We start from the raw sequence: 27,298 nt of genomic DNA on the forward strand, positions 1-27,298 counted from the left end.
ATAAGATCATAACTTTGATTCTTAACTCTTTGTTTTTCCTTCTTAAATTCCTCTTTCAATTATTAATTCAGCAATTACTATTAAGAATCTACCAAATGTCAAGTTTGGCTTCAGGTACCTGAAAGGCATAAGCAATAGAGTTCCTGCCCCTTATTCCAGTATTATCTCTTCTGGGAAAATTTCCCCAGGACTTTCTCACAAATATGACTACGTCTGTTTCCTGAACACTTTATTTGTTTTAGTCATTCTGCTTTTATATCACCCTATCTTGGTTAGGAATTCTGTGAAACACTATCCTAAATCTTGATTGCAAACAGGATCTATGATAAGCAAAATTATCCCAACCTCCAATTCTGATTTTGTCACTCATTTGTATCTTCTCCTTCAGGTTTAAGAATTACACTGTTCATAAAATGGTGAAACTTTTTCAACACAGCACATCTTTATGTTAATACAAAATATATAGCAATGTTATATACAACTTTGATGGGTATTTGGAAATTTTGCAAGAGGAGAATTAAGATTAAATTAAAATTTCATTTCTAAACATATTGGCACAAGGCATATATTTAGAATATTTATTTTACTTACTTTAGTTCCATCGACATGTATTTGTGTATCATAATGTGAAAGTCATTCCTTTGTTATATTTGGGTACATTTTTTCCCCCTTCAGCTTATATCATGCCTCTACATAGTGCTTATGTTACCACATGCTGAATTTGGTTATATCAACAGTAAGAGCTCTCTAAATGGATTGGGAAGATACCCTTGAAAAGGACAAATGTGAATGCTTTGAGAGTTAGAGAAATATGGTTAAAGAATGAATGAGAGGAATATCTTCTTTTCTTTCTCCTTCAAGGGACTTTAAAGAGGCTACATACAATTTTATTAAAATTAACTAATGGACAACTTCATAGAACTTTTGTAAAGATTAATAGAACCAATTTAAATAAAATACTTAGCATACAATTCAATAAATGTGAATAAAAACGTCATCTATTCATGTTATACTTGGAACAACCTCTTAATGAGACATTGCAATTTAGGAGCAGGTATTTATAATTTAAAATTATAGCTCTGAAAAATGGCATTACACTGATATAATTGATCCCCGAGGTAGTAATGTAAACCACATTTAACATTCAGTTGTTTTAATATCAAATATTTTTAAAAAGCAAATAATGAAAAATTTTAAACATATAGTATGTGACCTAAAATAAACCTTAGAGATACTCATTTTGTAATTGAAAACACTGAGGTTGGTTTCCAGTCCAACAAAGAGCTTGGAAGCCATCATTCCTATCTTCACAATAACAAAACAAAAAAATGCTGAATAAATAGAAAATCAATACCTACTCTTTGAAGTATCTAAGAATTGAGTTCACAGAAAACCACAGCCCTGAAACCCAGAGAGACAGGTGAATGCCAAAATTCATAGCCTACCGGGAGCAAAAGCTGCATCCACCAACTGGTAGGAGCATTTGAAGGATACTTCACTGATTCATGAAGACTGACTGTAGACTGATTTGAGGGAAAAACACTCCTGGGATCCCAGTTTTATTGAATCCTTCACACATTTGTGCATTTAAAAATATATATATATATTTTATTTATTTCAGTTAGGAAGGGAGAGGGAGAGGGAACGAGAGATAGAAACATCAATGATGACAGAGAATCATTGATAGGCTGCCTCCTGCAACCCCCTCACTGGGGATCGAGCCAGAAACCCGGGCATGTGCCCTTGACCAGAATCAAAACTAGGACCCTTCAGTCTGCAGGCGACACTCTATCCACTGAGCCAAACCAGTTAGCATGGTTTGTGCATTTTTATCTTCAGGAGTCCACCAGGTTATCAGGGTGAAGAGTGAGGAAAGGAGACACCCAGCTCCAGCCTCCTATAGTCTACCCATCTCACCTAAGGGGAGTAGATGGGGAAAATGAAGAAGCACCTGTGAAGTTCACAGCCCAGGGGCTAAGTCTTAGTGAAAGACTGAAGCCTGCTCACAGAATTGTAGCATTCTTCCTTTCTCCACATCTTACCACCATATTAACAGAGCAGAGATAACAGATAAAAGAATGGCTTAGACCAGTGGTCGGTAAACTGCGGCTCGCAAGCCGCGGTTTGCCGCTCTGTTGACTAATGAGTTTGCCGACCACTGGGATAAGAGCTTAATCACAAGGAACAACAACAGCCTGTAATTATTGGAATCGAGAGTCTACTAGTTAAGTCTTGAGGGAAGCCCAAAGACAAGGGAGAATAAAGGACATTTTAACCTCTGATATCTATAGTTACAGCAAACACTCAACATAGTTTAACCGGATAAACACAAAACCTCACATACAATAAAGGCTTGTTTACCTCAGTTCCTTTTACCCATCACACCATTTCCAACTTTAGAAAATTATGAGGTATGTTAAAAAGAAAAACAAAAACACAATCTGAAGATACAAAGGAAATGTACTCAGAAAAAGTGAGGTTCAGCCCTAGCTGGTTTGGCTCAGTGGACAGAGCGTAGACCTGCGGACTGAAGCCTCCCAGTTTCAATTCTGGTCAAGGGCACATGCCCAGGTTGCAGGCTCAATCCCCAGTAGGGGGCGTGCAAGAGGCAGCCAATCAAGGATTCTCTCTCATCATTGATGTTTCTATCTCTCTCTCCCTCTCCCCTCCTCTCTGAGATCAATTAAAATATATTTTTAAAAAGTGAGGTTCAGAGAGGTTTAATAATTTATCAGCTCATATTGCTTGTAAAGATATAAGAGAATGGAAATTCAGCTTGTCAACATTTATGTGTATCTTTGTAACAGTTTTCATGAATGTCACAATAATTTTATGTCATAAAGCTACTATACATCACAAAGACCTCGAATTCTGCAGAAAAAAATTCAATTAAATAAATCCAATCCAATGAAATAAATCCAATCAACATTCTCAAAGGGTATAACTTATTTTGCACAATAACTCTCGAGTTATTTATCCTCTTTTCAACATTGTCCTGTCAGTGTGCCCACAATGAGGGATTAGATGAATGAATTCAATATGAGGTGTGAAAGACCAGATTTCTTAGGATAGCACTGGACTTGAGGGGGAAAGATACTGTGGGTCAGGGCTCCTCCTTAATCGACCCACTTCCTGGATAGATCAAGGTAAACACTTTCTCTGAAAACAGCATTCCACTACATTAGGTGACAAGATTTGCCACATCAGATTTGCTGTTTTATAGCAGGACAACAGTCCCTGTTATTCTTGTAATATGACTGTTTACAAATCATTAGTGCTTGATTTGACTGTAGGACCACTGTAGTAAAGATTTAAAAAGTGGAACAGACCTTGAAACTTGGACATTTCTTGAAGGAGAACAGACTGATGAAAAGGAGAAATTCCACGATAGGCAGGATTTTTGAGATGGAATCTCAGTTACACTGCCAATGGCTATCACCTTACAGTAAGCAGAGTATGCATAGTTGAGTCATCTAGAGATGGTGCATGAGGACATCACACAAAAACTTGCACACAGATGTTTATAATTATCCTTTATTCATAATTATCCAAACTTGGAAGTAAACAAGATGGTGCCCAGTAGGTGAATGGATAAATAAACTATTAGAAAGAGATATTATTTAGTGCTAAAAAAGGAAAGAGGTATATCAAGCCATGAAGATATATGGATGAAGCTTAAGGGCATATTATTAAGTAAAATAAGCCAGTCCAAAAAGGCTATATATGACATTTTGGAAAAGGCAAAATAATGAAAACTAAAAATATCAGTGGTTGCCATGGGGGAGGGAGGGATAAATAGGCATAACATGGATTTTTTATGCAGTGAAGCTACTCTGTATGAGACTGTAATGGTGGATACATGTCATTACAAATTTGTCAAAACCCACAGAATGTACAACCCCAAGAGTGAACCATAATGTAAACTATAAATTTTGGTGGTAATGATGTGTCAATGTAGATTCATCAGTAGTAACAAATGTACCACTCTAGTGGGGAAAGTTGACAATGGGCGAGGCTATGCATGTGTGGGGGCAAGGGTAGAGGGGAAATCTCTGTAACTTCCTCTCAATTTTGCCTTGAAATTCAAACTGAAAAGCAATTCTATTCAAATAAATTTTAAAATTAATGTTCTTGTTTAATGGAGAGAAGTATCTTTACTTAGAAGTTTACCCTTCTAAGGATATTTCAAATCCAAATGAATGGGCACCGATTTTTAAAACAAATTAGTAATAGAAGGCGAACAGTGACAGCAAAGCTTTAAGTAAACTGAGAAATCTCTGTTAAAGACATTTCTGAAAAAAAAAAGAAGACAAGTAGCTTTATAAAGATAAGCTCAGACTCTAAAAAGAGGGATTTTTCAAAAGATTGACTTTTTCTCTACAGTCTTGCAGTTAGTAATCTCATAAGTACATAAGTGGTATTACAAAGAGTTACAGGAAATTCTGTGTAATATAATAGTGTGAACTTGCATCAGCACATCAACCTGAAGTGCAGAAATCATTACTGTAGCTTGGTTTGTCTACCTACTTGGCAAAAACAGGCAAAATCTTCAAACTATTGGCTTACTCTAATTTTTCTTTATTACCATCTATATATATAAAGAACCAGGGTCCAAAACGACCGAAGGGATGACCCAAGGCCAGGCTGCAGCAGGCTCAGGTGGGTGGGGACTGGCAAGCGGGCTGAACTGCTGACCTCTCAGAGAGAGAGAGAGGTGGGAATGATCAGCAGCTGCCGTGGCTGCTGGCAAGGACCAGAGAGAGAAGCTGGGTCAGACCCCAGCCTCCATGGCAGCTGCTGATCAGCCCTTGCCTCTCTCTCTCTCTGGGCCTCTCTAAAGCCATGTCTCTCTCTCTCTCTCCGAGAGGTCAGCAGTTCAGCCTGCTCACCAGCAGCCTGGGGCGGCTGCTGATCAGCCTCGCCTCTCTGATCAGGCCCAGAGATAAGCCTGGAGAAGCTGACTGGCATAGAAATTGACCAATCAGAACCAAATTTAGGTTAACTGCGAGGAGCCAATGGATGCCTAGGAGGTGGAGCTTTTGATGCTGACTGGCATGGAAACTGACCAATCAGAACCAAATCTAGGTGAACTGTGAGGAGCCAATGGCTGCCTAGGAGACAGAGCTTTTGACGCTGACTGGCATAGAAACTGACCAATCAGAACCTAATCTGGGTCAACTGCAAAGGCAAAACCTAAGGTTGGGGCTGGGGAGGGGGTTTAGGGCAACAGCTGTTTGGTGTAAGGTGTAAGAAAGCGGTTCAATGTGTTAATGACCGGATTGGCAGTATAGTGCATATGGCTGGCTATCAGTCCAGATATAGGGATTATGTATTTTTGTCTGCCAAGAGCATCTCCTCCTGCTGAAAAAGCCCTCCCCCATTTAAGCAATCCTATCCTATATAATCTATCTATACTAATAAAAGGGTAATATGCTAATTAGACCGGGTTGACTGGCCATCTTCTGGATGTCCGACTTCCTTCCAGGCAAAGCCATGGTGGTGAGGGCCGAGGCAGAGGCAGTTAGGGGTGATCAGGCTGGCAGGGGAGGGCAATTGGGGGCAAGATCAGGCCAGCAGGGGAGAACAGTTAGGGGTGATCAGGCAGGCAGAGGCAGTTAGGGATAATCAGGCAGGCAGGCAGAGAGGTTAGGAGTGATCAGGCAGGCAAGCAGGTGAGCGGTTAGGAGCCAGTAGTCCCAGATTGTGAGAGGTTGCAGGCTGGGTTGAGGGAACCCCCACCCCCATGCATGAATTTTGTGCACCAGGCCACTAGTGTATAGTAATACTATTTACAGCCTATCTATAATTTTTATATTTGCTTTCAGCCTGAAATATGAGCTTCCCAAAGTTAAAGACTGATTTTTGCCTCATCGCTCTAGCAAAGCAACAGCATATTGCATGAGATAAGACTCAAATTTTTCCTCATTATTTATTAAATAAATAAGTTAAGAAAATGTGACAAACATAAGATGCTAATTTACTAGTCTCTAACTATCCATATATGCAGAGCTGGCACTTTTACACTCTGTGTAGGGGTGTGTGTGTGTGTGTGTGTGTGTGTGTGTGTGTGTTCATGTTAATGCTCCCTTTTAATTGTAATATAGAGTAAAAATGTTAATTTTGTCTTATCTATTCATTACTTAGATTGTTAAAGGTGAAAGTCATGTGTAGAAGGAGAAGGGTATAAACATTACCAAATATCCTTTGTCATATTTACCCCAACTTGACTCATTCTATTAAAAATATTATCTCCAAGGATTATAAATTGCTTGTTATTTGGTATTTGCTATTTTATTAATTTAACTTAAGTAGTTGAGCATTATTCGGCCATTCAACAAAACTGAAAGTATCATATGTATTTGTGACTTTAAATCCAGACCAGCTTATACTAATATTACCACTACAATCACCACCACCAATAATGATACATATATTATACTTTTCTAAGACTTAATTATAAATGTGTACTCTAATTGTTTCCATTTTATAAAAGAGAAAACTAAGGGTTTAAAATATAATCAAATAGCTTAGGGTCACCTTGCTAATAAATGGCAGAACCACCATTTGAAAATTGGAAATCTGAGGCATAGTCACCAGTATCCAATACTGCACATTCCTGAAAGCTGGACTCTCTGAACATAGTATGTTGTTTGTTGTTGTTTTTTTTTTAAATTTATTTTTGTTGTTGAAAGTATTACAGATGTTCCCTTTAGTCCAAATTAATGTGAAAACTTACAGGGAGAATTCTGGGAGTGTTATTATAATAATTGGGGACATTGAAGAATTATAAGAAAAGGAAGCATTCCTAAGGCATTATGGGATTACTAAACCAGGGCTGATATTTATCTCCAATCCTTCAATTGATAATCCATAGTATAGTGACTTGAATATAAAAGCTACATATAAAGTACTCACATTTGAATAATTATTAATACGTGAAGAAACATTCCATATTTAAAATTATCTGGCCAGTGAACTGTTTGCGTGGAGTTATGGTCATTATGATCATTGTAATGGAAAGATCTTTCAATATTCATTTACCTGATTTCAAGGACTAAGTAACTTTTAATAAACCAAGGATGCATTACACATGCTTAACTAAATATGTCAGTAAACTCAGCTTTGTCTCTGACTGCTCTGGATCTTAAAACTTGAGGTTCACTTCAGCTCTTACATTCCATAAGACAGCAGGATATAATGAGAGCATATTAAGCTATGAATTTGAATATCCTTGACTGATTTGGGGAGTCTGGGTTCTTTAACTCCTCAATCCCCAAGATTCCTCATTTGTAGAAGGAGGATGCTGTGAGGAAAGTACATGGCACATGTTTAAGTTATTTTCTTTAGAAAAATCATTTCCAATTTGAGGGAAGAACTTTCTATATGTAAGTTTCCATGAAATATAAACACTAAGAAAAATATCTTGTGTGTGTGGGAATATAGGTATGTCTGTGTATATGTATTAAACTCTAGAGAGCTTGTAAATGTAATTGTACTTATTTATTTTATTATCTATTTTAATTGTTTCTATTTAAAGTTGTTTTTAGTGTAATTTATCTATTTATAATCAAAGGAACAAAACTAAATAATGCAACTGGAAATTTAAAACACATAATTTTGTTAAACTGGTAAGAGAGAAGTTGAGAAGCCAAACAGAATGGCAATGTAATTCAAAAATTAGTAATAGCAGGTTTCTGGTGCCTGGTACTGTGCTTGCAGCTGGAGACAGAGACAGAAGTTGTATTTCCAGAATCTAAAAGCTATACAGTGGGATCTAGAACTATGACGGAGGTTACCTGAAGAGAGATGAGACCATGATGGGAGTTGTAACCAAAAAGAGAAGTAGCCAACAGTGCCGGGAAACACTGCCTTGAAACAGAAGGGATGAAGTAAAAATAACCCTAACTGGTTTGGCTCAGTGGATAGAGCGTCAGCCTGCAGACTGAAGGGTCCCAGGTTCGATTCTGGTCAAGGACATGTACCTTGGTTGTGGGCACATCCCCAGTAGAGGGTGTGCAGGAGGCAACTGATCGATGTTTCTCTCTCATTGATGTTTCTAACTCTCTATCCCTCTCTCTTCCTCTCTGTAAAAAAATCAATAAAATATATATTTTTAAAAAGAAGTAAAAATATTGAGGTTTTTCTCATCTACCATGCACTCTTCCTATGGTATTTTCAATTGGCTGAATTCACGAGAAAACAGAAATCAATGGGCCTAAAAATATGGTTTGCATAAAAAAAGGAAGAAAATTGATTAGAAGTAAAATAGGTAATCAATACAGAGTTTTATGGTTATTTTGAGTTTTTAAAATGTTATATTTGGTATTCCTGGTTATGAAGATGCTCCATGCTTACTGTTTTATCATCCACATTTATATATGTAATCCATTTGGAACTATTTAAGATACAATTTTTTCCCACATGATATTCAAGTAAAAAATATTATTTATTAAAAAGTTCATTCTTTCCTCTCTCCTCTGGTCTTATGTTATAAATCAAGTGACTCTGAACATGTAGGTTTACTTCTAGACTTGCACTGATACCATACTATTCTAATTACCATGGCTATATATCAGGTCTTAGTATTGAGTAGAATAAGTTCTCTAACTTTGTTCTTTTCAAAATTATCTCGTCTTTTTCTGGCTCTGCATTTCCATACACATTTCAGAATTAAATTGGCAATTTAAGGAATGAGGGGAAGCCTGCTGAAATTTTAACTGTAATTTATTTGATCTGTAAATCAAGTAGAGAAAATAAACAATATTTGCAGCTCACCCGGTATTGCTCAGTGGTTGAGTGCCGACCTATGAACCAGGAGGTCATGGTTCCATTCCTGATGGGGCACATGCCTAGGTTGCTGGCTTGATCCCCAATAGGGGGTGCATAAGAGGCAACTGATTAATGATTCTCATCTTTGATGTTTCTATCTGTCTCTCCCTCTCTGAAATCAATAAAAAATATATTAAAAAATAAAATAGTTTAAAGAATATCATTTAATTTTTTTATTTTTTATTTGTTTTTGATATACAATAATATAATTTACTTTTTAGTATTAAATTTGTTTAAGGATCTTGCTAAATTGATATATTTATTCTAGTAGATTACAGATTTAAATATTTGTAGATATGCAATCATATGGTATGTGAATAATGAGAGCTTTCTCTCTTTCCACTTTTTATACTATTTGTCATTCTTAGATTATAGTGCTTGTGAAGTATAATGTATAGAAATGTTGTTAAAGTGACATTTTAAATTTGTTTCTGAACTTGGAGAAAAGTATGTAATATTCCACTGTAAAATATAATGTTTGATGTAGATTTTTTTTATTGTCTAAAGTTTTCCATATGTCTTTTTTTTTACCCCAATTGACAGCCCCCCCAGCCATTTCCACCCCGTGTTTGATGTAGGTTTTGATGTAGAAAAACATCATCAGTTTAAAAATGTTCTCTCAATATCAAAACTAGACATACATTACAAGAAAAGAAAACTACAAACCAATATTGCTCATAAACATAGATGCAAAACTCAACTAAATATTAACATATCAAATCTAACACTGTATAAAATATCATGTATTATGCCCAAGAGATTTATCCCAGGTATGCAAGATATCTAAACATTCAAAAATCAATTAATGTGACCCATCACATTAACAAGCTAAAACAGGAAAAATCACTTGATCATATCAATATAAACAGAAAAATGTCTGACAAAAATCCAGCATTCATGATTAAAAAACAACAACAAACTATCAGTAAACTAGGAATAGAGGAGAACATTCTCAACTTGATTAAAAAATCTATAAAAATTCTACAGCTAACATTATAATGGTGAGAAACTTGAAGCTTTCCCATTAAGATAAACTACAAGGCAAGGATGTCCCTCTTATCACCTCCTTTCAACATCATACTGGAAATTTTAATGCAATAAGACAAGAGAAGGAAATAAAAAGTATACCGGTTGGGAAGGCATACATAAAACTATCACTGTTCACAGATGGCATGATCATCTATGTCTAGACAGTTTCTACTCTTGCCAATAATTAATTCAAAATGGACCACAGATCTAAACGTAAAATACAAAACCATAAAATTCCTCTAGGATACCATAAAAGAAAACACAGATGACCTTGGGAATGGTGATGGCATTTTAGATAGTTGAACATCAAAGACATAATCCATCTTACCTAATAAAAGAGTAATATGCAAATTAACCATCACTCCGCTACATCCACAAGCCAAGCCCATCAGCCAATCAGAGAGAGTATGCAAATTAACCCAACAAAGATGGCTGCCACCACAGAGAGTAGGAGGGAGGCTTGGGTTTCCCCGGCAATGGAGGAAGCCAAGCTTTCCATACACCCTGGCCCACCCAGGCCTTCACTCAAGGATACAAAGTTTCAATTATAGAAAATAAATCCCAAGAAAAATGGCAGCAGCCACGGAGCTGGAGAGAGCAGGCTAGGGTTGCCCCTGGTGACAGAGGAAGCCAAGCTTTCCACCTGCTCTGGCCAGCCTTGGCCTCTGCTCCAGGCTACAAAGTTTCAATTATAAAAGGTAAACAAACCCAACAGAAATGGGTGCTGCCACGGAGCGAGCAGAAGGCTTGGCTTTGCTCCAGGCTACAAAGTTTCAATTGTAGAAGATAAATATATCCCAGATACCAGGGCCTCCGCTTGGGTCGCGGGGGGCGTGGCCAGCCTGCAAACCACCACAGGCCCCTCGCCCAGGCTGCTCCACTCCCCAAGGGAACCCCCACCCTGATCTGGGACACCCATCAGGGCAAACCAGCTGGCCCCCACCCATGTACCAGGCCTCTATCCTATCTAATAAAAGAGTAATATGCAGATTGACCATCACTCCAACACACAAGATCAAGATAGCTGCCCCCATGTGGTCAAAGATCCTGCCCCCATGTGGACACAAGATGGCCACCACAAGATGGCTAGCAGGGGAGGGCAGTTGGAAGGGACCAGGCCAGCAGAGGAGGGAAGTTGGGGGCAAACAGGCTGGCAGGGGAGCAGTTAGACAGCAATCAGGCTGGCAGGGCAGTGGTTAGGGGGTGACCACGCTGACAGGCAGGCGTGGTTAGGGGCCATTAGGAAGGCAGGCAGGTGAGCAGTTGGGAGCCAGCAGTCCTGGATTGTGAGAGGGATGTTCGACTGCCCTAAATGGGCAGTGGGACATCCCTCGAGGGGTCCCAGATTGGAGAGGGTGCAGGCTGGGCTGAGGGACACCCTCCCCACCCCCTGTGCACGAATTTTGTGCACCAGGTCTCTAGTTGAAGAAATAATTAATAAACTAAGTTTTATTAAAAAAAAAACACTTCTGCTATTAGGCTTCCTCTATTAAAAACAATGTGAAGAAAATGAGAAGATAAGCCAGAGACTAGAAGAAAATATTTGCAAAAGAGATATTTAATAATGGGCTGTTACTCAAAATATATACAGGACACTTAAAACTCAACGATAGGCAAATAATCTGATTAAATAATGGGCAAAAGACCTTACCAGACCCCTCACCAAAGAAGATATGCAGATGGAAAACATGAGCATACAAAAATATGTTCTAAATTATGTGTCATGCAAATGGAAACAACAATGAGATTCCATCGCACACTTAATAGAAGGACCAAAAACTGAACACTGACAAACTAAATGATGAAGAGGACAGGGATCAACAGGAGCTCTCATTCACTGCTGGTGGGAATGCAAAATGGCTTGGTCTATTTTCAGAGAGTTTGGTATTTTCTTACAAAACTAAGCCTTATGTTATCATACAATTCAGCAATAATGATTCTTGGTATTTACCCACAGGAGTTGAAAACTTATGTCCACACTAAGACCTTGCACACAGACCTGTATAGCAGCATACTAAACATAGAATTGGCCCCAGAATCCCACTTAACACAGTAGTTCCAACACGGACTGTTCTTCACTCTGCATCTATTCCTGAGTTCAAAGCTCCACTCTGTATTCTGACTCTTTCTTCCAAGCAGGCACAGTGTTCATACTGATTCAGGCTGAAATATGTTTTATTTAATTCTTTATTCATCAGAGACATGTATGGACAGAAATACTAGGCCACAAATGAAGTAAGAGAAGTAATGAAGGAATGAGAAGACAGTTGATGTTGGTCCTCTTTTTTTGTGTGTGTGAATGAGGCTCTCCAGCTAATAGTACTCCTCAGGGTCACATTCTCTTATGCAGCAGAGAACTGTCGGTATTACACAATATACCATCCTAAATTCCTTTTCACCACACTTCCTTTTACATTGACCACTTAGCTTTACACATATCTCTGAACGATTTAAGACAAAAGGGTCCTCTTTACTTGAAGCTGAAAGAAAGCAAGAACAAATGGAATTAATAATCCAAGTTAAAAAATGCGAAGATTTAATAGAAGTCACACAAGGAAATAGAGACCACAGAGGAAAGAAAAAAAGTTTTTTTTTACTTTTCCTTTTTTTTAATAGTTCTGTCCCTATCTATACCAAAGCAAATCAAGGAAACCAACGCGCATCCAACTCCTAAGCTAAATGTCTCACCTTTACACATTTCCAAGTGATTAGGTGGTGAACCAATAAGAGATACCTGGGGAGCTTGCAGTTTATGAATGCCCCCCTCTGTCTGTCTTGCTCATCCTCTGGGACCACTGAATAAAGAGGGGGGCCAAGTGCCATCTTCTCCTTTGTTATTCATAAAGTTGGTCCTGTGCCATGATGAAGCCTTTCATCCTCCAAAAGGTTTCATTGTTCATTGTATCTATCCTGACTTCAGTAGCTCTAAAATACTGAAAACCACTGCATTACTTCATTCAAATATCTGCAGTCTTCTTGGGTCTGCACCCCACCCTCACCTCAGGAGTTCTGCTTAAAAACAGGTATTTTGGGAAATTAGCATAATGAATGGGAAATTAATAGAAGGGATAACCATTTCAGAAAGGCTCTTAATTTGTTTCTGCTACTCCTATCCTCCCCACTTTTCCCTTCTCTCAGACTTAGGTTTCCAAAACAACAAAAACTTTTAAAAAATGTTTTCTCTCAGTCTCACTTGGCATTGTAATTTATTTGGTTTTGTAACATCAACAATCATAAGGAATGACTTAGATATTTAGAAATGAGGAGTTGTTTTTGTCCATTACAGAAGTTCTGAAATGTAAGGAATGGGTTTTGTTTTGTTTTTTTTCATTTCCTGTATCCCACAGAACAAAACTAGAAATAAATGGTGCAGATCAATGGAGAGCCAGGTTTTGGTTCAATATAATAAATGACTTTTTAACATTTAAAGCTTTTATTGTAATCATGAAATACCTTGTCTTAGAAAGTATATATGTACCATCCTGGGCCAATAAAATCAAGCCCTACTAGACATATTTTAAAAGGTGTGCGAGAGTGGATGAGCCATTGTCAATGATATCTATCAGCATACTTTCATCCCACATACCTTTTTATTTTGAAATTAAATATATTTAATTCTGTAATTAATCAACCCTTTATTAAAAATATTTTAGTACAATATTTGTACAGAGGGTTTTTATATACATACTAGAGGCCCAGTGCACAAAATTTGTGCACTAGGGGGGTGTCCCTTAGCCCAGCCTGTGCCCTCTCTGCAGTCAGACATCCTTAGCACTGCCACAGAGGCAGGAGAGGCACCCACCACCACGGCTGCACTCGCCAGTCATGAGCCCAGCTTCTGGCTGAGCAGCGCTCCCTGTGGGAGCACACTGACCACCAGAGGGACAGCTCCTGCATTGGGTGTCTGCCCCCTGGTAGTCAGTGTGTGTCATAGCGACCAGTAGTTCCCCAGTTTGGTTGATTTGCATATTAGCCTTTTATTATATAAGATCACTTAAAATAAAGGATTAATATTACTGATACATTTTTCAGCAAGCATTTTAGGTCATGAAGATTTTGAGACTACACTATCCTTCAGTATCCTATCCTATATAAAAAAAGGGTAATATGCAAATTTTCCCCTCGACCAGAAGTTCAACTAGGGGGCAGGGCTGGTTGGCCAAATGACTGCGGCCCCTCCCACTAACTGACCCCACCCTCAATGTCCCCCACCCTGATCGGGGATGGGGCTGGCCAGCCAATGGCCCACAGGCCCAGAGCCCCTCCCCCTGGCTGGCTTGGCCCGATTGGCTCTGATCGGGGTGGGCCAGCCCTACCCCATCCATGCACAAATTAATGCACTGGGCCTCTAGTTCTTTAATTATATGCTGGATTTGCAGATCAGTTTTAGAATCTAGCACTCTAAATGGCCCTGTTTGGCTGGCAATTGCACATTATTTGTAACTAACAATAACAATACTATAAACCCAATATTTACTCTCAGATGGGGAAGGTATGTCTCATAATCCAAACAACCTCAGCAAAGGCCTAAAGAACAATTTTGTACAAACTCTTCCATTCTTTTCTTTCTAAAAATATTTTCTTGTATTATAATAAAAACCACAAAATATAAATTCAAAGCTTAATGTATTAATATGAATCAAATATCTATGTAATATCTTTGTCTTCATCTTTTTTTTTCTTTTTGATCTCTAAATGTGTGCAATCCTCAAAACTATTTCTTTAGTTCTCCTCTTTCCCTTCATCCCTGCATCTATCTATTCATTTATTCATTGATTCATTAAATAAATCTTTACTGAGTACCTGCTGTACAGCAATCACTGTGATTAACCACATTTTAGCACTGATATAGTGGCAAAACAAAGCAAAGCAAAACTAAAGAAAACATGTGGTCCCTATGTATATTAACTTGATCAAAGCCTTATCTCTCAGTCTTTTTCTTAACACTGTCACAAAGTGACTCTTTCTTTACCCTCCCATAGAAATTTACTTGTATCATTCACAAAGAGTTTATCAGATGCTAACTTAAGAAAGCATTTTGCTAAATGGTATGTCAAATCATGATTGAGATAAAGACTAAGACAGAGAAGAGTTCCTTTTTAAATGATTCCCCAACACCCAGTCCAGAGTTTTGTTGCTCAACTTCCTCTTCAAGTTATCTTAATTACACCATCTTTGGAATTAATAAGGACACTTTAATTACTTTTTGTATATAACAACTAGAGGCCCAATGCACGGGATTCGTGCACTGGTAGGGGGCGTGGCCTGCAGAGATCGGCCCACTGTGGGAATGCCACTCATCACAGTCAGCTGATCGGCTGTGGACCCACCCTCGGAACAGCTGCTCCCTGGTCCGGCATATTCCATGGAGCCAGAGCACTTGCCTCTCTAGGAGACCCTGCCGGGGCCAGGCCCAGGGACGATAGCACTGAGAGGTGACGGAGTAAGCCTCAGTCCTGCTGCAGCCATGAACCCACCTCCCAGCCTCCATGGTCAGCTGTGTGAACCTGGCAGTGGCACTGCATAGCTTGCGGGCATCCAGAGGAGGTGGCAAGGAGCTAGGAGGAGGAGCCTGGGGTGAGGAGGCAACAATTGCTGCCTGCCCATGGCTCGGGGTTCACAGTGGGAGCAGCTGCTCATCCCAGTCAGTCAAGCGGCGCTCCCACTGTAGTAGTGCCCTGACCACCAGGAGACAGCTCATGCGTTGAGCTTCTGCCCCCTGGTGGTCAGTGTGCATCATAGCGACTGGTCATTCTAGTCGTTCTGCTGTTTGGTCACTGGACTTTTATTATATAGGACTAGAGGCCCAGTGCACAAAAATCTGTGCACTCAGGGGGGTCCCTCATTCTGGCCTGCACCCTCTCACAATCCGGGACCCCTCGGGTAGGGTCCCTAGGCCTGGCCTGATATCAGGGCCTATCGGGGCTTCCCTTCCCCCAGGTTTAGACAGCTGGCCCCACCCCCGCCACTGCCACTGCTTGCCTTCTGTGCATCATTGTCTTCCCTCCCCTGCCACTGGTGGCCTCCCTCTGCAGGCAACAGGCATGGAGTACTATGGCTTGGCTGGCCTGGGCATCCCTCTATGGGGCGATCTCTGGCCAGCCTCACACCTGCCAGTAGCCTGGGCCTCTCTCTTTCTTTGCTTGGGGGCAGGGTCAGCCTACCTGATTAGCCCTAACCACTCTGCCTGTCTGCCTGATCACCCCTAACCGCTTGCTTGGGGGTGGGGCCAGCCCGGTGAGGGGTCGTCTGCCTATCTGATCACCCCTAACCACTTCTCTGCCTACTTGATCAACCCTAACCACTGGTCTGCCTGCCTGGTCACCCCTAACCACTCTGCCTGCCTGCCTGATTGCCCCTAACCGTTTGCTTGGGGGCAGGGCCAACCCAGCAAGGGGCCATCTGCCTACCTGATTGCCCTTAACTGCTAGCCTGCCTACCTGATTGCCCCTAACAACTTACCTGCCTACCTGATCGCCCTTAACTGCTGGTCTGCGTGCCTAATCACCCCTAACCACTCTGCCTGCCTGTCTGATCTCCCCTAACCACTTGCTTGGGGGTTGGGCCAGCCCAGCGAGGGGCCACGGTGGTTCTGGTCTCTGGTCGTTCCAGTAGTTACACTTATAGTAGCTGGCCTTTTATTATATAGGATACATTTTTATTTTTCCAAAAATATCAGGATTATGGACAATGGACAGTTGTGCTTGACAAAAGAAATTACAAGGAAAACTGAGACAGCAGTCTGAATCCTAAGCATAATGGCACTAACAACATTAAAAACCAACCAACCAAACAAACAAAAAAACCGTGCTGGGAGCAATGATGGGAGAATATTTCCTCAGAAATAGGAAGGACATTTGTCTAGACAGTGTTTCATAAAAAATGAGACTCTATGACTTTAAAATAAAACTTCTTTCTCATTTTGAACATAAAATCTGCCTTCATAAAACTGGAAGGTGAAAGACAAGAGCTAAATACATAGGGACTGGGACAAAGAACATATTTAGAATATTTCCTTCATTGCATTTGACAGTTAATAATTAAATGTGCAAAATAGAATTATAATTGTTTTATTTTACCTGTGTTTATTTTACCTGCATGATTTTGTGCCTTTTCAAATATTGTGGGAGGATTATGTATTTTTGAATATGCTTTCTCAAGCTTCTTTCTACATGTTACTGCTGCTGGCATAGAATCGCTAACAGGTTGGCCAGAGCCCACTGCAAAAGAAAAAGGTTACTTCGAAAGTATAAGAAAAATTGTTTTTGAAATAAAGACACTAATATATTTGTCTTTATTTCATGATCCTATAAACTGTAAGAGGTTTTAGAAAATAATACATCTATAGCATATATTTCTTTAAAGTTGGGTTGAATATGTAAATGAACATCTTGGTTATTAATAAGATGACCTCACATTGCTTTTGTAAGGAAGGAATAATGAATTAGTTTGGGCAAAAGGCAGAATAGATGCTAGCTATTAAAGTCACAATTAAGAAAACAAAGCATCATGTCATATTGAAATCTAGGTAAATCTACATAATGTATCAGAAAACTTCTAGAAATAGATGACATTTTAATGAGCCTGTTCCAATTAATTTTTATGAAAATGATGAGGAAAAAAATTACTTATTTAACTTAATTCCAACTCCTTGAGTTACAAGAGTTATATTATTAATTGAAGTTCGTTCACGTGTCCCCTTTTAGTGAGAAATTGTCAGCTAAAAGCTATTTATGTTTGAATACTATTAGAGCAGAGTAGAAGTGAAAGAATGGGATACAATACATTTATTTTATGTTAATTTCCTTTGAGCTCAGTAATGACAGTTATCGTGGTGATTCAGGGATAGTAACAAGGAAAAGAAGAATTTAACTGCAAGTGAGTAGATGTATGGCTAGTCTTAGTTATGAATGTAATACAATTTTTACTTTCTAGCAAGCCATTTAACCTCACTTAACCTCTGTCATCAACTTTTTCCAAGCATAAATTTATTCCATTCCCATTTAAAAGATTATAAGTATATTAAATAGGAAGAATTTGAATATTGAATAAACACACATTTCAGAGATTGAGTATACCACTGTAGCATTATTCCAACAACTTACATATATATAGATATATGTATAATCTTATGTAATCAAAGTTAATTATGGGTTTTATTAATGTATTGCCCCTGAAAATGTATTCAAGTATTTTCTCCATCTAGGGGCTGTATATAAATATAATGTGGTCTTACTGATGGTATTAATACAATGTTTGTATAATGTTAATAATAGTCACCTTAAAAATTCCAACTCCCCTTTCCCCCCTTAAGTGCTGATCCCACTGGCAATAACATTCATGTTACCTGATAGAATGAAGACACCAAAGAAGAACAAAATAAAAGAAAAGAGAAGAATCTTCATTATTAATGATTTCTGAGGAGAAAAAAAGTCCACAGACCTTCTGTTTTCATTCAGTTGTTGTTAAAATAAGGAAGAAAAATAATCATTTCATTTATAGATTTCTTTTTTTGCAGTCTTGATTACTGAGGCTTAGTAAAAGTAAGAACATTTCTTGCTTGGTTGAATAGTGCCCTGTTGTAAGAGATGGTGTCTAGAAAAAGCTGGTATATTGTCCTAGAAAAATATCTGCTAACTCCTCTTGAGGTCAGTATCTCTAAGAAACTTTAACAGTTATAATATTATAGATATAAATTGCTGAGTGACCAAGTTAAAAATAATTTGTAGCAATTCACATAATATTCAGGAGAAATGTGTTTAAATAATCACATTTAATATTTTAATGTCCCTAATGTGAAAAATGAATCTTAATGTAATGAGAAATCCAAAATGTAAATTTAGACTGAAATTGCTATTGAGAATATTTAATTTTACACACAAACTATTGAGATTCAGAGTGGTTAAGTGATTTCATAATATGCATCACTTTTATTTAAAATGTATATTAAAAAAATAATGACTGCATACTGATGTGTTTGAAAATTACCTTATATAGCTTATTTGTACCTGAAGAAGGGTCTAGTCACTCAAGTAGGATTCATAAATGTCAATGTGCAAATATCCTATGTTATAACATCAGATTGCATTTCTCTTCTTTTCTATGTAGTTTGGACTATTTTTGACCCCATTTGCAAGTTTTCCAAAGTCCATTATAGTAGATATTGGAGAAGAGCAACTGAAATTGTTCTCCAGACCCCATGAGCAGATGTTAGGAGCAACAGTCCATTGATTCTCTCTTACTATGCCCAAAGAAGGCACTAAAGTCAGGATGGCCAAGTGGTCTAAGGCCAAAGAAGGCACTAAGCATCTGGATATAAAAGAGTGCCAGTGAACATTACTCATCCTTATTCTACAGCAACAGAGGTGTTGGCCATTACAACATTCATCAATATTCAGAATCTTGGCAAGGCTTCCTGAACAAACCAATGGAGGGATGTGTCCAAGAATTATTTCTTTCTACAACCAATTTCTACACTCTATAAAATGTTAATTAAAAAAATTTAAAATCTTCTATTTAGAGCTTAGAACCTGACTGATAATTTTACCATCATCTGACATATTTAAAACCATTTAGCTCAATCTCCATGTAAGATTAATTCAACAGAAATTAATCAAATACCTACCATGTGGCTATTGCAGCTCTCATAGCTGTGGTATAACTGAAGAAGATAGGATATATTATTGTTGTGGATAAAAATAAGTACTAAAAAAAAAGAGAGAGAGAGAAGAAGTACTAGTTGAGTAACTAGAATTAAATTTCAAGTTCTATTAAAAACAGTTTACCAGAATTTAATTGAAAGTGAATAGATACTGTAATTTAACTGAAAGTGAGTAGGAATTCTGTTAGGAGATTCCTGTTTAATTTTCTATTCTATTCTTTCCCAAAGATATGACAAAGGTGAAATACCGTTATCTTCCTCCTAAGGCTGAAGCCAATTAGAACTGTATTTTGGATATTGTCTTTATTAAATCTGAAGGAAAAAAAAAACCCACAGCAACATAAAACATTACTGCCAATTCACTTAGAATACTTTTTGACCCAGGCCTCATGGAGAATAAGGGAATCACTCTCTTTTTTGAACAAGTAAGCATCATCTCAATCATTTGCTCTGGTTGTCCAACATGATAAACACATTCTACAGGATCGATATCACATAGAACAGGCGTCCTCAAACTACGGCCCGCGGGCCACATGTGGGTGTTTTTGCCGTTTTGTTTTTTTACTTCAAAATACGATATGTGCAGTGTGCATAGAAATTTGTTCACAGTTTTTTTTAAAACTATAGTCCGGTCCTCCAATGGTCTGAGGGACAGTGAACTGGCCCCCTGTTTAAAAAGTTTGAGAACCCCTGACATAGAAGAACTAGACTATTCCTTTAAACATTTATTATTTTTATTATTTAAATTATATTTTTGCTTATAGATATAAAGAATTTTAAATCATAGATAAATGGATAATTTAGAAATGGTTGGATTTATTGATCACTATTCTATGATTAACTCATAGTCACTTTAGATATAGATAGTAGTAGTGAAACAGATAAAAATACCTTGTCAATATTCTGAGGAACAACTTATTTTTGAAAAGACAAGAAAAGAAATATATGACAATTCAGGAGGATAAATGCCATCTATGTTGTATGAAAATAGTCTCTTATGTGTCTTCTGAGTGTAATATTTTCCCTCCTATAGCACAAAGTTCAACATTGAAGATTGAATATTACAATGTTTCTGGACTAGGGATTTTTTTGGATCTAATAAGAAAAACATAGGCTATGGAAATTAAAGTAGAAATTAATACAGCAAGTACATTAAATATTTTATCCTGTTTAATTCTCTTCACTTCGTAATTATCCTTATTCAGTTATAGAGAAGCAAATTATTAACACAATTAATGGTTTGGGACCTATGATATTTAAATTTATCAACAACCATGTGATCTTGGGTAATGGAAATGCACATTTATTTGCCCTCTGTTGGTCAAGAAACAAAGAAAATACTCCCCTTTGGACTGATCAGACCATCTTCTTCAGAAGCAGAGTCTCTCTAATTAAGTTTGCCCTCATTACTAAGAAATTACTTTATTATTTTTAATCACCACAAAAAGAATTTAAAAAAATTTTAAAACACTTTAGGGAAAAGAAGTGAGAGGAAAATAGAAAATCCAGTCTAAGAAATAAACTCTAAAAAAAAAAAAAAAAAAAAAAAAAAACTATGTAAAAGAGATGAAGAATTACAAAATCAACAAGTTGTTTCTTGTTGAACTGAGGGGCCCAAACTGTTCCATTCTCTCTATTCAAAATCAAGGGACACCATCAATGACAAAATCTGCTGCCACTCCATATGTATTTATTTGGCAGGAAAAAATGAAAAGGGTGAACTATCCCCATCCACCTTTCTATCACATTTTTCCTTGCAACCATCAACTGTGGTTCTTTCATCCGCAGTACCAAGAGTTTGGTATACACTTCTGATTTTGAGTTAATATTTCATATGTTCAAAAGTGCATATGAAATTAGTACAAGGATTGAGTAAGCAGTGTTTAAAGACAATGAAGTGAAGATAAAATATTTGCTCTGTTATTTTTCAATCTTTTTACCTTCAAGCGTAAAAAACAGATTTAATTTAATCCTCATTTGTTTCTTTATGTAGTAAATAAAAACTTATTATTTTACATAATAAGTACTCTTTACTTAAAAGATTTAAAATTCAGTAAATCTTCTCTTGATCAAGATGGCATTAATGTTCCCCTCACTATGCCTGAATTTCAGATAGGTTTCTTTCTGACAATAGACCCCTTATATTACCGAAATATAATAAATGTGTTCTTATACATTTACTTTAGAAAACTTGCGAACATAAATTCTTTCTCTGCCCTTCCGAGATATAAATATTCTTCCAGTCTCTAGCTAGTTTTGTAATCCAAGGACATCTTTCTCTAGGACCTTCTCAAGGATTAAGTGACTGCCATGATTTGCTAGTCTCTTAGCTCTGATCAATGGCATAAAAAGGTGAAAAAGTACATCAACCTAGCTTTTGAGATGTGTATTTTTTTTTCAAGAAATAGACAATAAAGAATGGGATGTGTGTATTTCAAATAGGAAGATATCCATGATTTCTATATAACTTCACAGAACCTGCAGATGGGAGAGAAAGAACTCTCCTTAAATAAATAAAGTCTTGTACAGATATGGTCATTTGGAGAAAACAATGGATGGTTTTGCAGCAGTGAGATAATGAAAGGAAAAGCAACCAAATGAGAAATAAGTTCAAGGTGAAGGAAACTTTGCCCAGAATTGATGTAGCAGGAAGAGGTATAATTTAGGCAACTTTGAAGTGATAATGCTTTTGTGTGATCTCCAAGTTGGAAACTATGTCCGGGCTGATCACAAAGTGAAATCACTAAGGCTGAAGACCCAAGAACATTCTGTAATATCAAGCCCAGATAACAGAATTCATAGAATATAGAAAGTTCTTCCTGAACATCTTGTAACATTTCAATCCAACCACATAGCTATTTCAAAATAAACAGTTTCATTAAAATGCTGCATTCCCTTTGATCTTAATCTATCCTCCACTGGCATTCTAAGTAGTGGTAGTCATTAGATTAGTGATAAAACTTTATAACATAGTGAGAATAATAAATGTTGTGTCTTTGTTTAAGACAAAAAGAAAAAAATGAAAATCAAAGCAATCAGGTCACAAGGGCATGGAGAATAATACAAAATATGAGAATTGACTTGAAACTCATGGTTATTAAACATTTCTTGACTTACAGATTCTAGATTCACGAATATTTATGGTAGGAGTGAAAGGAATTTGGCTGTAGAATAAGGCCTGAAACAGTGTTGGAGCTTTTGTGTGTGCAGCTAATATTTATCTGAGAATCCTCCTTGTTCCTTAGTTACTGCAACGACTTCTTTCAGCTCATGGTCACAGAAACATATGAGCCAGCTGGTGTGGCTCAGTGGTTGAGCGTCGACCCATGAACCAAGAGGTCACCAGTTTGATTTCAGTCAGGGCAGATGCTCATGTTGCAGGTTTGTTTCCCAGAAGGGGGTGTGCAGAAGCCAGCTGATCAATGATTCTCTCTCATCATTGATGTTTTTATCTCTCTATTCTCTATTCCTTTCTCTCTAAAATCAGTAAAATCAATTTCTTTCTCTCTAAAAAATTTAATTTACAAAAGCATATGGGAGTAGAGCCGTACACCAGTGTAAGGCCCCAGAATGTGCAAGCTAGAAGCAAAAGAGCAATAGAATGGCCACCTTCTTACTCTTTCCTTTAACTCTGTCACTTGAGGTTAAGGAAATGGCATCTTTGTACTTGTAAAAGGAAGCTGCTCATCAAAGCCTTTTTTTTCCCCCCAGGGAATTAATAAAATTAATTGTGCTTTCAGGGAATTAATAAAAAGGCTTGGTGCGCCCTAATCAGTATGGCTCAGTGGATAGAGCGTCAGCCTGCGGACTGAAGGGTCCCAGGTTTGATTCTGGTCAAGGGCATGTACCTTGGTTGCGGGCACATTCCCAGTAGGGGGTGTGCAAGAGGCAGCTGATTGATGTTTCTCTCTCATCGATGTCTCTAACTCTCTATCCCTCTCCCTTCCTCTCTGTAAAAAATAAATAAAATATATTAAAAAAAAGAAAAGAAAGCCTTGGTGCAAATTATATTATGACAGAACTTTATGTTTACAATCCTACTGAAATAATGTGGTCCCCAGAACACAAAAATGTTTTCCAAAATCTGTAAAAGTCCTTTATGCATCTCAATATCCTCTTTGAGAGTGGAGGAGTCAGCTAGGAAGGAGCGTTTAATGCCTCTTCTATGCTCAAAACTTCCTAAATTAAAAAGGAAATTAACTTATTGTGCATCACTATGCTGAGTGTTATATTAAACATGTTCCTTGTGGTCCATTTCTCATAACAATCTTGCTGGATGGGTATTGCTATCTCCATTTAAAAAGAGGAGAAATTTAGATTCAGAGAAGATGTATTATTTAGGTTATGCTAAATGCTGATACAAAGTCACCCAGATGTGAATAATGCCTTCAACTTGATAGAAATCTATTCTTGTCTCTCTATTGTCAAAATGGGTAACACTGATTTGTAGGGTTGCAAAGCCCTGATTGTTGGCTTGTTTGCTGAGGCATCCACTTCAAAGATGGCTCTTGAATAAACACATTGCCAGCCACGCATTAGATAAAGAGCCAGGCCTCCTCCCCACAATGAGGCTCTTTTTCTTTTTTAGAGATTTTGGTTGATTTTAATAACTAACCACCTGGTATTTTTCCTCTTCCCACACTTTAAATTCCTACCCATATGTTTAAATTTATCAACAAGGAGTGAGCCCATGAAACACTGGGCTCCTATCCTCAACCCCAATAAAAGGAGAACCCCAAGCTTCTCTCTCTCTCTCTCTCTCTCTCTCTCTCTCTCTCTCTCTCTCTCCCCTCCCTCCTCCAACTCCCCAATCTCTCACTCTCTCACTGAGAGTGCCCTGTAATTTCCAGGATGTATAAAAGTAACAAATCTCCCTCCCCCGACCCAAAGTTTCCTGATGGTTATTGCTAAATCAATCAATCTATACATAAAATAATAAAAAATAAAGGGCATTTTGCAATCATAAGAACCACAGGGCTGGGCCAGCCACAACACTGGTTATCGATAGGCAAAGTCCAACACAAAAAAACAGGGCTCTCTTCCAACAATTTATTCAGGGATCCAGGTCCTTTGCAATCTTATGATTCTGTGACCTTTAAAATGTGGGTTTCAAGGTGACAGAGGAAAGGACAAGAGAAGCAGAATCCATATGGGGTTATAAACTATTCCTAAAGATGGTACATACTACTTCCTTTGACCAGAACTCAGTCATGTAGCTGTCTTTGATTCTAAGGTAGCCTGGAAAATACATCTTAGTATGATCTCAGAAAGAAGAGAAAATGAGTTTGGGAACAGCTAGTCAGTCTCAAGCACACTCAACTTTTTTAGTCATCAACATGCATTTAAATCTTTGTCCCACATATAGAACAACCTCTTTTCTTCCCCAAAGAAAATAGCTCCAAATATCATTCCAACAAAGCATCCAGCTAAGAGTCCAGGATTTTCTTGTGCTAGGTGGCCTTCTCTCTCAGGTTTGGATATGTCATATTAAAATATATGTTATCCTTCAGAAGATAGGCATAAGGATAATCATAACAATATCATTTGTAGTAGCATATCATTGGAAATAATTTCATGGAAGAAAATAAATAAATTGTGGTATATTCAAAATAGTCAATTAACAATGAATATGAGTTAACTCCACCTATATTAAAAATATATTTATACAGTCCTAATATGTATGACTTATATGTAATTCTAACACCTTTGAGTAACAATGTGGATAAATTAAACTTTATTAGCAGGTGGTATATAAGAAATTTCTAAGAAAAACACCCTGTTATATTGTGCACTTTTTGTAAAGTTCACTTTGGGTAGAAACTAATTCTCTAAGTATGAATGTGAATGGAGGTGTCTACACAAAAAAGCAGAGAGAAATTGTTACTTTAGAGAGCTGAGGTGTGAAGAACCAGATATGGTTAGCAAAGCAGGCCCAGAAAAGTCATGCATGATGTTGGAGCAGAGTCCTGGACACTCCTCTATATGCTAGGCAGTATTTCTTTTATTATTGACTAGGGGCCCAGTGCACGAATTCGTGCACCTTGAAAGGAACTGTGTGGGTCACGAGGTTGTGGTGGGCACAGGGGCGGGTCTCAACCCATCCTCTGAGCCCCAGCCCGGCCCCTCCCACCATGGCCCCCGGTCCCCTGTCTGCTGGCAGCCCTGCTCCCAAGCCGCCGCTCTCACATGCTGACGGCGCTGGCCCCACTCACACCGGCTGACAGTGCAGAGTGATTGGGGCCGGTGCCAGCAGCGGGTGCGAGCGGGGCTGGTGCCATCAGCAGGTGTGAGCAGCAGCTGCTGCCCAGGTCGCCCCTTAGAAGCAGGGGGAGGTGGAGAAACCCTCAGGGCTGGCAGCCACTGCTTGCACATGCTGACAGCACCAAGCGATCAGGACCAGTGCTGGGCACTGGCAACAGGTACGAGCAGTGGCTCTGGTGCCAGCAGCGGTTGCAAGCAGGGCCATCACTGGCAGCGAGTGCAAGAGGTGGCTGCTGGCTCCAATTGCCCCCCAGGAGCAGGGGGAGGTGGAGAAGCCCTGAATGGCTATCAAGGATGGCAGCTACTGCTTGCATCCACCAATGGCACCAAGTTATCAGGGCTGACACTGGGAGCCGGCAGCGGGTGCAAGTGGGGCATATGCAGGCAGCAGGTGCAAGTGCTGGGCAGGACTGTGGCATGTGGAAGCAAAGAATTTTCAGTAACTACCAGAGGCTGGCCCCAATGACAGTGACCGGAGCCCCACCTTGGTCTGGTGTCCCTGCTCACCTGCTCCACCATCCTGCCACAGCCGACGTGCACCATGTTCTGTGCTCTGCCACCTGCTGCCGATGCCTGCCATGCTCTGCGTGTGCCCCCTGGTGGTCAGCGCACATCATAGTGATCAGTTGTTTGGTTGTTTGGTTGTTCCACTGTTCGGTCTATTTGTATATTAGGGTTTTATATATATAGACTAGAGGCCTGGTGCATGAAATTCATGCACTGGAGGGGTGTCCCTCAGTCCAGCCTGCACCTTCTCTAATCTGGGACCCCTCAGGGGTTGTCTGACTGCTGGTTTAGGCCTGATCCTGCAATCGGACATCCCTCTCACAATCCGGGACTGCTGGCTGCTAACTGCTCTCCTGCCTGCCTGCCTGATTGCCCCTTACCACTTCTGCCTGCCAGCCTGGTCACTCCCTAACTGCTCCCCTGCTGGCCCAATTGATACCTAACCGCTCTCCTGATGACCCGATCACTCCCAACTGCCCTCCCCTGCAGCCCTGGTTGCCCCCAACTTCCCTCCCCTGCCAGCCTGGTCCCTCCCAACTGCCCTCCCCTGCTGGCCTGATCACCCACAACTGCACTCCCCTGCTGGCCATCTTGTGGTGGCCATCTTGTGATTAAGGTGGGGCGGCTATATTGTGATGACGTGGGGTGGCCATCTTGTGACGATGTGGGGCGGCCATTTTGTGATGACATGAGGGTGTCATGCAAGGGTGTGAGGGCACAAGGGCCACCTAGGCTTTTATTAGTATAGATTCCTGAGAAAGGCTGGATGTCCCAGGAGAAGGATGACAGTAGCCCCAGTGACAGTGAGGACAGTTGGAAAGATGTTATCTGCCAACAAGTATAAAAACATTTCAATATTTGAACAATTATTATTATCAGATCCATGTCTACCAGTGGAATATAAGCACTGGGGACTTAGATGCTGCAAGAAGCTAAAGATGAGAAGATGAAAATAAAAAAGGAAAGAATATCTCCCCTTAACAATAAGCCATATTTATATTCCTTGTAATC

General features: G+C 38.9%; 1 protein-coding gene across 2 annotated transcripts; it reads right to left on the reverse strand.

Annotated features, from left to right (window-relative positions):
* Positions 1-12,027: 12,027 nt before the first annotated feature.
* On the reverse strand, positions 12,028-18,418 carry LOC103300631 (beta-defensin 112). Of its 2 annotated transcripts, none has more exons than XM_054722552.1 (3): positions 18,206-18,418; positions 16,938-17,078; positions 12,028-12,338 (listed from the first exon to the last, which is right to left on the reverse strand). In XM_054722552.1, exons 1-3 carry the CDS (start codon positions 18,261-18,263, stop codon positions 12,172-12,174), a joined length of 366 nt encoding a protein of 121 aa, XP_054578527.1. In that variant the 5' UTR covers positions 18,264-18,418; the 3' UTR covers positions 12,028-12,171. The 2 variants fall into 2 exon arrangements, with proteins under 2 accessions (XP_054578527.1, XP_027989732.2); XM_028133931.2 differs by having other exon boundaries at positions 16,953-17,078; positions 18,206-18,415.
* Between the last annotated feature and the right edge of the window lie 8,880 nt (positions 18,419-27,298).

This window comes from Eptesicus fuscus, chromosome 10 (genome assembly GCF_027574615.1).
Source record: "Eptesicus fuscus isolate TK198812 chromosome 10, DD_ASM_mEF_20220401, whole genome shotgun sequence".
Taxonomy (NCBI): Eukaryota; Metazoa; Chordata; class Mammalia; order Chiroptera; family Vespertilionidae; genus Eptesicus; species Eptesicus fuscus.

Bases quoted from the DNA above. Each gene is read 5' to 3' on its own strand.
- LOC103300631 (XM_054722552.1), bottom strand. From the start codon at position 18,263: ATGAAGATTCTTCTCTTTTCTTTTATTTTGTTCTTCTTTGGTGTCTTC. The intron at 17,079-18,205 runs GTAACATGAATG...TTTCTTTTGCAG, and splicing joins TGGTGTCTTCATTCTATCAG to TGGGCTCTGGCCAACCTGTT. The intron at 12,339-16,937 runs GTAAAATAAAAC...GCTTTCTTTCAG, and splicing joins TGCAGGTAAAATAAACACAG to CTTCAAGTAAAGAGGACCCT.